The sequence below is a fragment of the Macaca thibetana genome, chromosome 19 (genome assembly GCF_024542745.1).
Source record: "Macaca thibetana thibetana isolate TM-01 chromosome 19, ASM2454274v1, whole genome shotgun sequence".
Taxonomy (NCBI): domain Eukaryota; kingdom Metazoa; phylum Chordata; class Mammalia; order Primates; family Cercopithecidae; genus Macaca; species Macaca thibetana.
The window spans coordinates 16411865-16422297 of NC_065596.1; the positions used below are offsets into that span (position 1 = coordinate 16411865).

The 10433-nt window shown below is 52.1% G+C and overlaps 2 protein-coding genes across 4 annotated transcripts in view; both read left to right on the forward strand.

Moving 5' to 3' along the window:
- PCP2 (Purkinje cell protein 2) overlaps positions 1-10433 on the forward strand; it is a 178935-nt gene that overhangs the window by 78764 nt on the left and 89738 nt on the right. The gene's annotated exons all lie outside the window — the stretch shown is intronic.
- Positions 4599-7786, forward strand: CLEC4G (C-type lectin domain family 4 member G). The gene is given in 10 exon segments (XM_050770700.1): positions 4599-4752; positions 5027-5137; positions 5447-5500; positions 5692-5754; positions 5919-5987; positions 5990-6022; positions 6336-6425; positions 6587-6735; positions 6823-6938; positions 7241-7786. Coding segments are annotated over 10 exon segments (879 nt in total). The 5' UTR covers positions 4599-4697; the 3' UTR covers positions 7380-7786.

The following is a 10433-nucleotide window of genomic DNA, read 5'->3' on the forward strand; positions in this document are numbered from 1 at the left end:
ACTCCTGACCTCAAGTAATCCACCCACCTCGGCCTCCCAAAGTGCTGGGATCACAGGTGTGAGCTGCTGTGTCCAGCTTTGTGTCTTTAGTTATTCAGATCTTAGCTACATGTAAGGGCTTAATCTATACTCTTCCTATAATTATTCTTTAATGTTCAAGAATTTTTCTTGTAGTAGCTCATGTCTATAATCCCAATGCTGTGGGAGGCAGAAGGATCGCTTGAGCTCAGGAGTTCGAGACCAGCCTGGGCAACATAGCAAGACCAAGGTTTCTGAAATAAATAAGTAAATCAAACCTTCCTTGTATTGTGAAGAGGGTTTTCTTTCCTTCTATATTTGCAAATACTCACTGCTGCAACCTAAGAAAGCTGCTCCTTTTAAAGAATCACCTTGCTGAGATCTTTAATTAGTTCAGAAGTCCCTCGAACTGCCTAGATATAAGATCACGGCTTCCAAATATTGTCAGCTTTGACTCATCCTTTCCAGTGTTTACAGGTCTTAATTCTTTATATAATATATATATATATATATATATATATTTTTTTTTTTTTTTTTTTTTTTTTTTAGACGGAGTCTTGCTTTGTCGCCCATGCTGAAGTTCTGTGGCCAGATCTCAGCTCACTGCAAGCTCCGCCTCCAGGGTTTACGCCATTCTCCTGCCTCAGCCTCCCAAGTAGCTGGGACTACAGGCGCCCGCCATCTCACCCGGCTAGTTTTTTTCTTGTATTTTTTAGTAGAGACAGGGTTTCACCGTGTTAGCCAGGATGGTCTCGATCTCCTGACCTCGTGATCCGCCCGTCTCGGCCTCCCAAAGTGCTGGGATTACAGGCTTGCGCCACTGCGCCCGGCCATAATTCTTTATGTTTTCTCATTGCATTGACAAAATAGCAAGAGGGACCTCTTTATCGTGTTCTTGATTTTACTAAATATGCTTCTCACAATATGCTGCCCAGACTGGTCTCGAACTCCTGGCCTCAAAGAGATTCTCCCACCTCTCCTTCCCAATGTGCTGGAATTATAGGCATGAGCTGCCTCACACAGCCCCTGTCTCTTAAAAACAAAACAAAGCAAAATGAGAGGAGAGAGACACAGAGGGAAGATGATGTGAAGAGGGAGGAAGGGAGAAAATCATGACAACAGAAACAGAGATTCCAGTGATGGGTCTACAAGCCAAGGAACGCCAAAGGTTGTCGGCAACCACCAGAATCTAGAGGCGCAGGGAAGGATTCTCCCCTACACCATTCAGAGTGAACACGGCCCTGCTGACATCTTGAGTTCAGACTTCTGGCCTCCAGGACTGTGAGAGAATATCTTTGTGTTGTTCAAAGTCCCCGCTTTGTGCCACTTTGTTATGGCAGCCCTAGCTCACCGATTCTGGCTGGATAAGGGGTAATTTCTGCGAGCCTGCCGAAACGCCTTACTCAATAGGGGTCTTCCTGTGTTGTCCAGGTTGGTCTCCAACTCCTGGCCTCAAGTGCTTCTCCAGCCTAGTGCTGGGATTACAGGTGTAAGCCACCACAGTTGGCCCCAGCATTTCTTTTGGGGGACACTGTTCAACCCACTACACCGTGGACATTTTTAATTTGTTCTGGGTCTTACCAAAAATGGTTCTTATGTTTCACTATTAAGCAAGACATTTCTGTAGGATCCTGGAAATTGCTGCTTCTCAAATTAAGGAAGCTTTATCCTGTTCTCTGTTAACTAAGCATTTATTTTTTTGTGCTTATCTTCATTTTAAATGAAGAATGAGTGTTGAATAGACATATCTCATAATTGCAATGTGGAGAGGACAAAAACAAGTTCCGGAAGGATATAGACCATGTGATGACATTTTAATAAAGCTCCCAGATGTGCAAAACAGCCCAATATATTCACCATGGAAAGATGTGTAATTAAATCATTTTAAAATAGGATAAACACCAAGTTTGGGAGGGCAGTGGCCTTGGGGAGGGGAATAAGAGGAGGTTGGGGTACAAGAGACCTCCACTCTGTTTGCTATGATTTGTTATGTGATGATGTTATTTGTTATATGATGTTATTTGTTACGTTATGTTATTTGTTATGTGATGATTTTTAAGAAGATCTGAAATATGTGAAGATGTCAAAACTTGATAAAGGCGAGTGGAAGGCATAAACGTTTTCATTTTTTCCTGCATACTCATACCTCTTTGCATACTTTATAATAAAAAATAAAAGCAAAGCCAAACTTCAGAGCGACAACCAATACACCACATGCCCTTTGCAGTGGGCTGGCTTCCCTGGTTACAGCAATCCTCTCATCTCTGCAGAGAATGGAAACCGGAGTGGTCATGGCCTTGGAGCTGAATCCTGTGACTTTTACCTTCTTCCCACATTCACCCAAACCTCTTGTCCCTGCTATTCAGGTCCTTGTATGATGTGACCACAGCTGACACCCTAGCCCCAGATGATTGCCCCTGAATTAGTCTTAGCTTCTCCAACAAGTCCTGTTCCCTATTCTCCCAATCTTTGCATGTGCTGATACCATGTTGGGACCGTTCTTTAATGTATCCATCTCCTCTGGAATAATTCTGACCCCTTCCCCAGGCATCACCTCCTTCAGGAAGTCCTCCAGGCTCAGCCAGTGTCTCCAGTGGTTCTCGCAGTCTCTTGTACTTCCCAGACTCATCATATTGTCTTCAAATTCCCTTGTTACATGTTCCCCACCCACCTGAGAAACAGGCCTCCCTTCCTTGTCCTGGGCCAGGGATAGAGGGTAGAGGTCTGCTGCCTCCTTCTAGGACCTCTCTTCCCCTCTCAGTTACCCTGCAGTGAGGTCTGGGCACAGGACATTGATGGGCAGCCTTCTGGCTTCCTCGCTAAGCTGGACAGCTCTGCCCCAGCTCGCCAAGGCAGCTTCAGCCACAGGTGTATCCAACAGAGCCCCACTTTCCTGCCCCCTTGCCTTTGCCTTGGCTGTGCCCTGTGCCTGGTGTGTCCTTCCTTTCTCGGTCCACAGTACACATATCCTCAAAGCCACACGTCTCATGCTATCTCTTCCAGAAAACCTCCTCCAATTTCCCAAATGAACTAATTCTATCTCCTCCGTAAGGGCTGATGAAACACTTCCATGTAAATCCTTTCACCAGAACACATTCGGGTGGTTACCCATGGATAAGGGTTTTTGAGAGGCTCAAGAACATGGAGTGTGTTTACATATCTACAAGAGGGGCTGGAATATTCCATTAAGTGCTCAACGTTTCACCTTGTCAGTGAGGCTGGCCCCGGCCACCCTAGCCACTGCCCACTGCTTAGTGTCCATCCCAGTCCTGCCAAGCACTTATCTTACTGGACTTTTTCTTCCCTTCATTTTTTTTCATAGCATTTATGACTTTTGAATATAGTATACTAGAGTTCCCACCTTTTGCACTATGGATATTAGGAGTCAGATCATTCTTTGCTATGAGGGATGTCCTGTGCATTGTAGGACTTTGGGCACCATCCCTGGCCTCTAGCCACTAAATGCCTGGAGCACGCGCGTGCGCGCGCGCGCACACACACACACACACACACACACATTCTGTGACAACCAAAAGTGCCTCCAGCCATAGCCAAATGTCCCCTGGTGGGCATAATTGCCCCCAGCTGAGAACTACTATGTTATACAACTTATGTTTTCAATTATGTTTATTATGTTGAGTATAGAGTCTGTCTCCCCACACTTCTCCTAGAATATTAGCTCCAAGAAGAGAGGAATTTGCTTATTTTATTCTCTGATGTGGCCCTAGTTCCAAGATCAATGCCTAGCATATGGCAGGTGTTCAATGTTTGTTGAAAGAATGCATGAATTTCATGAACATTGAGCGTTTTTGATGTGCCTGAGATGGTCCTAGGTAGACAGGTAAAACCTCATTTTCTTTCTTTTTTCTATGTTTTCAATTTTATTATATATATATATATATATATATATTTTTTTTTTTTTTTTTTTTTTTTGTAGAAATGAGGGTCTTCCTATGTTGCCCAGGCTGGTCTGGTCTGGAACTCCTGGGCTCAGCGATCCTTCCACATTGGCCTCCCAAAGTGCTGGGGTTACAGGTGTGAGCCAGTGAGACCGTCCCGTTTCTTTATCATAGTATCTTTGTGAGAAAGGTCCATATCCATCTCCTTTACACAGAGGGGAAAACTAAGGCTTCTAGAAGCTACCTAGAACCCACACAGTGGTAGAGTCCTGCAGCTCAGCCAGCTACCTCCGTAACAAACCTCTTTGTTCCCTTCTGGTCCAGAGGGACTGGATCAAGGTCAGGTTCAAACCCAGCCTCTGCAGGCACCGGCAGGGGAGTTGAGGCGGGACCTGAACTGGCCTGGGGGGCTACGCCTGAGGGGGCTTTCTCAGGAGCCAGAAGGGGTTACAATTTGGTCGGGTTCAGTGTGTCCCTCTCGAGATAAAACCCAGCCCCAGGCCCATAAGAGAATGGGGACCTAGCTCCAAAGAGAAGCCTCCAGCACCAGCCTGGGGATGGCGCTGCAGTGGCCAGGACAGGGAGGCTGGAACCGTCCCTCCTCATTCCAGCCCAGCCCAGCCCAGCCTAGAAAGGGGCCAATCCTGTGATTGGTCTATGGATTCCGATTGCCAGGAATTAAGGCCAAGAAAATGGGAAGGAAGGAAGGGAGTGCATAGGTCCAGTGAGGACAGGGGTGAAGTTTATATCTCTGCCAGGGACTAGGGTGCCTGCACCGCCATGGACACCACCAGGTACAGCAAGTGGGGCGGCAGCTCGGAGGAGGTCCCCGGAGGTATGAGCAATGAGACTGCCTCATCCCTGTCCCAGTGTCTGGGGTTTGATGGGGGAGGGGAGGGAAGAGCCAAGACAGGTCAGGGTCGTGGGTGCAGGAGACACCACAGGCCACAGAGCCAGTTGGACCAGGGTCCAGTTCCCACTCTGCCACTTAGAAGCTGTGTGACCACAGGCAAATTACTTAACTTCTCTGAATCTCAGCTTCCTGGGAGGAACCCAGGCCTCCAGGGCTCAGTCCTGGGGGACCCAGCATGCCCTCCTTATTCTGCCAGGGCACTGGGGACGCCGGGTGCACTGGAGCGGGAGACCCCTCTTCTTGGCCCTGGCTGTCCTGGTCGTCACAGTCCTGTGGGCTGTGATCCTGAGTATCCTATTGTCCAAGGGTGAGTGACTCTCGATGGGGAGGGGTTGCGTCCGGCCCCCCTGGGGACACAAAACCCCCATTGCAATGCGCACCAGCTGCACCCTGGCGTCCTGCTCGCGTCTGAGTGTGAGCAGAGTGTGTGTACATCTTTGGGCCGTCTGTGTGTGCGAATCCCCGCGCGTTTGTCCCCCATCGGCGTGTGTGCGCATCGTGTGCGCTGTATGCCTGCCCGCCCGCTCTGTGGTCCCAAATCGGGGGACCCCGCACCCCCGGGCGAGGGGAGGATTTCCAAGTCCCTGGCCTCGCCTGCAGGAGCCTCTCTCCGCAGCCTCCACGGAGCGCGCGGCGCTACTCGACGGCCAGGACCTGCTGAGGACAAACGGTGCGTGCCGAGCCAGGCACCTGGGCCCCCGGGGCATGCGGGGCGGGAGCGTCTGAGACCCCGGAGATGGAGTCTCGGGTGCGTGGGGACTCTCTGGTCCCTGAGGCTGGCCCCGGGGTGGGGAAGGGAGTCCCCTGAGTCCTCCCAAGTGACCCCGGGGGGCATGCGTTTTGGGGCGGGGGTCGTTCCAGCCTCGAAGCAGACGGCGGCGCTGGGTGCCCTGAAGGAGGAGGTCGGAGTCTGCCGCAGCTGCTGTGAGGGGGCGCGGCCGAGGCTGTGGGCGCAGGGGCGGGGTCTTGTGGCCGGGATGGGAGGGGGGCCGGGGTCGAGGCCTGCGGCGGGTGGGGCGGAGCAGGCTGGTCTCCGAAGCCCCGCCCCATCCTCGCCACCCTCGGGCCTCTCACCCGGCGACTCCCAGGCTCCGGGACGCAGGCGCAGCTGCAGACCACGCGCTCGGAGCTTGGGGAGGCGCAGGCGAAGCTGATGGAGCAGAGAGCGCCCTGCGGGAACTGCGTGAGCACGGTGCGTGCCTGAGGCGACGCCAGCCCTAAGTCCTGGCCGTGTCCCCGGACCCCGACCCCGTCCTGAGTGCTGACCCCTGACCCCGATCATGCACCCCGTCCTGACCCTGACGCTGCACTCTGACCTGACTGCGACTCCCAGCATCGGCCACAGCCAGACCCTGCCCAGTTGTAACCGCCCTTGACCCTGTACCATCCTGGATGCTGGCACCGAAGGCACAATGACCACGGACAGGGGTCCTGACCTTTAGCTAGTCATGACCCTGGTCCTGGCCCTGACCCCAGCCATAATCCCCGCTCCATTGACTCCGCAGTGACCCAGGGCTTGGCTGAAGCCAGCAGGAACCGTGAGGACGTCCGCACTGAGCTGTTCCGGGCGCTGGAGGCCGTGAGGCTCCATAATAGTGAGCAACACGAGGGGCGGGGGGCGGGCTGTGAGGGTGTAAGTGGACCCTGCCTCTCTTGGACCTTGGCCTGGTTCTGTGTCTCCACCCTTACCCGCTGCATCCTCTCGGTGCGTTCCCCCTGGAAACACTCGACCTCTCCGACCCTCGCCACCCCGCAGACTCCTGCGAGCCGTGCCCCACGTCGTGGCTGTCCTTCGAGGGCTCCTGCTACTTTTTCTCTGTGCCAAAGACCACGTGGGCGGCGGCGCAGGGTCACTGCGCGGATGCCAGCGCTCACCTGGTGATCGTTGGGGGCCTGGAAGAGCAGGTGCGCAGAGGGAGGAGGCGTGGTCAGGCGGTGGGGCGGGGCGGGGCGGGGCAGACTCAGCAGGCTCAGATGTCCCCTCCTTTCTAGGGCTTCCTGACTCGGAACACAGGTGGCCGTGGTTACTGGCTGGGCCTGAGGGCTGTGCGCCATCTGGGCAAGGTTCAGGGCTACCAGTGGGTGGACGGAGTCTCTCTCAGCTTCAGGTGAGAGAAGGGCTCCTTGTGAGACCTGGGGAGGGAGACAGGTTAGAATCTAGAGGGCATGCTTTGGCCAGATTTCAGGGACCCCTTGGCTGGGGCTCCATGCTTAGGCATGGCCAGGCTGGACCCCAGGAACTGTCCTCAGGTTAAATTCTGGGCGTTAAAAAGTTATATACCAGGTGTACGCTCAGGTTAGACAGCTGGGGTGTCTAGAGCAGACCCAAGCAATAAATAGACTACAGCGTGGAGAGGAAGGCGGGACCCCGCGTTCATCCTCCGTCAAGATTCCCACTCAACCACTGCAGCCACTGGAACCAGGGAGAGCCCAATGATGCTCGGGGGCGCGAGGACTGTGTCATGATGCTGCGCACGGGGCTATGGAACGACGCACCGTGTGACAGCGAGAAGGATGGCTGGATCTGTGAGAAAAGGCACAACTGCTGACCCCGCCCAGTGCCCCGGAGCCACGCCCATTGCAGCACGTGGTATCCTGGGGGCTGCTCACCTCCCTGGCTCCTGGAGCTGATCGCCAAAGAGTTTTTTCTTCCTCATCCAGCACTACTGAGTCTCAGAAACACTAGGCCCAACACAGCCCTGTCCAGTCCAGTGCCTGTGCTCTGGGACCTCCATGCCAACCTCATCCCAATTCCACTCACGCAGACCCAACCTAACCTCCACTTGCTCCAAAATCCCTGCTCCTGTGTCCCCGTGATATGACTCTACTTCTCTCTCTAACCAAGGTTAGGTGACTGACGACTGGAACTGTTTGGTTTTCTCGCATTTTCCACCAAACTAGGAGCTGTCTTTGCAGCCTGAGGAAGCATCAATAAATATCTGAGAAATGAATCCAGGATCCTGGCTCTAGTGAGATCTTCTATGCTTTATCCCAGACGTCCTAGTTTAATCCCCACGAGTGACCCCTGGACTCTCTCAGTGACCTCTTGACCTTTGGTGGGTAACTTGCACTGGGCCGGGAGGTCTTGAAGGTCGGGGCAGTTTCCCAGTCTACACCATTACTTCCTCAGTCCCTGGCATGGGGCTTGGCTCAGAGGGTACTGGGGACACAGAAATGGGTCAGATGCAGTTCTTTCCCCTGGGACCTTTGCATTCTGGTCTAGCTGGGCACAGGAACAAAGTGACCAGTAATTTAATGGAGGAATGCGTGGAGAGGACACCTGTGCATTCAGAGGGGCCACCTTTGTCTTTGGGGAGAGGGGCCATCCTGAGATACTGCAGTGGTGGCACCCATCTTTGAGAAGACTGTCACCTCGTTGTGGAGATTATGGGCATCCTGAGGCAAGCCCTTGAGGCAGGTGGGGGACAGGGTACCCTGATGGACGAGCAGTTCCCTTCTGCTCCATGCATCTAGGGTCTGTGACTATTGGATGGGTCGGTCAGGAAATACATTCCAGAGAAGATGGATTTTCCAAGGGACAATGGCATTTGAGTAGATGAAGCTGGGAAGGTAGGACTTTGGAGGCAGAAGTCCCAGGAAGAAAAAGGCTTGGCGAGTGGGCGTGGTGGTGCATGCTTGTAGTCCCAGTTACTCAGGAGGCTGAGGTGGGAGAATTGCTTAAGCCTAGGAGTTCGAGACTGCAGTGAGCTATGATCACGCCGGTTGATAAAGTCACTGTACTCCATTCTGGGCAATGCAGTGAGACCATGTCTCAAAAAAAAAAAAAAAAAAAAAAAAAAAAAGGAAGCCTAGGAGGTTGGAATGTATACAGATAGCTGAATTCACGCAGGGGTGTATGTTACATAGAACCTGGCTTTCTCAACCAGGGACTTTTGATCTGAATTCACCCTACACTCCCAGTTTCTTGCTTCCATCTCGGAGAGTTAGGGGCTCTCCAAGAATTTCCCATGGAGACAGGTTCAACAGGGGAGTGACAGGTTGGCAGCTTTTAGTTCTGTGCAGAACTGAGTCTAGAACTCCAGGCTGCTGGGAGCCCCCAGGCTACTGGAGTGTATAACAGCATCAGCTGAGCAGGAAATAGAAGGAACACCACATTCCCTGGCCAGGTGGAAATCTTCCACTGTAACCTGTCAACCCCCCTATCCTCTGATCCCTCTCTACCTGCAGTCTGGAGCAGGCACTGGGCAAGTCCAGGAGCCTATTAACTTGCCTACTGGACTGAGGGCCAGGCTGCTGGACTTCCAGACACAGTTGGTTTGGAGGAGTGTTTGAGTTTCCCACCACTACTGTAACGGATTTTGCTGGGCAAAAACCAAGGTCTAAGGATGTATTAATCCATTCTCATGCTGCTAATAAAGACATACATGACACTGGATAAGTTATAAAGGAAAGAGGCTTAATGGACTCGCAGTTCCACATGGCTGAGGAGGCCTCACAATCATGGTGGAAAAGAAACGACGAGCAGAGGCATGTCTTACATGGCGGCGGGCAAGAGAACTTGTGCAGGGGAACTCTCATTTATGAAATCAGATCTCGAGGCCAGGCGTGGTGGCTCACACTTGTAATCCCGGCACTTTGGGAGGCCAAGGCAGGCGGATCACGAGGTCAGGAGTTTGAGACCAGCCTGGCCAAGAGACCAGCCTGGCCAATATGGTGAAACCCCATTTCTACTAAAAATACAGAAATTAGCTGGGCGTGGTGGCAGGCACCTGTAATCCCAGCTACTCGGGAGGCTGAGACAGGAGAACTGCTTGAACCCAGGAGGCAGAGGTTGCAGTGAGCGAAAGATCATGCCATTGCACTCTAGCCTAGGCTAAAGAATAAGACTCCATCTCAAAAAAATTAAAAATAAAACCATCAGGTCTCGAGAGACTTATATACCACCACAAGAACAGTATGGGGAAAATTGCCCCCATGATTCAATTATCTCCCTGGCCCCACCCTTGATCCATGGGGATTATTACAATTTAAGTGAGATTTGGGGAGGGGGACACAGCCAAACCATATCAAAGGGAAAATGTTTCTTTACCTCTTCCAGCTTCTAGAGCTGTTGTCCTCATCTTTCTTGATTCCTGGACCCTTCTTCCGTCTTCAAAGGCAGTAGGGTAGCACCTACCTTCAGCCATGACAATGACTTCTTCTGTATCAAATCTCTCTATGCATCCCCCTCACAACCACCTTTTTTTGGAGACAGGGTCTCACTCTGTCACCCAGGCTGGAGTGCAATGGCACAATCATAGCTCACTGCAGCCTTGACCTCCTGGGCTCAAGATATCCTCCCACCTCAGCCTCCCAAGTAGCTGGGACTACAGGCATGCACCACCACACCCAACTAATTTATTAGTTTTTTTTGTAGAGACGGGGTCTTACTATGCAGCCCAGGCTGGTCTTGCTGCCTTCTTATATGAACACTTAGGATTGCATTTAGGGACTGACCTGATAATCCAGGATGATTTCCTGTGGGTTTTTTTTTTTTTTTTTTCCTTTATGAGGGAGGATCTCACTTTGTCACCTGGACTGGAGTGCAGTAGCATGAACACAGCTCACAGCAGTCTTGAATTCCCAGCCTTGACTTCCCAGCA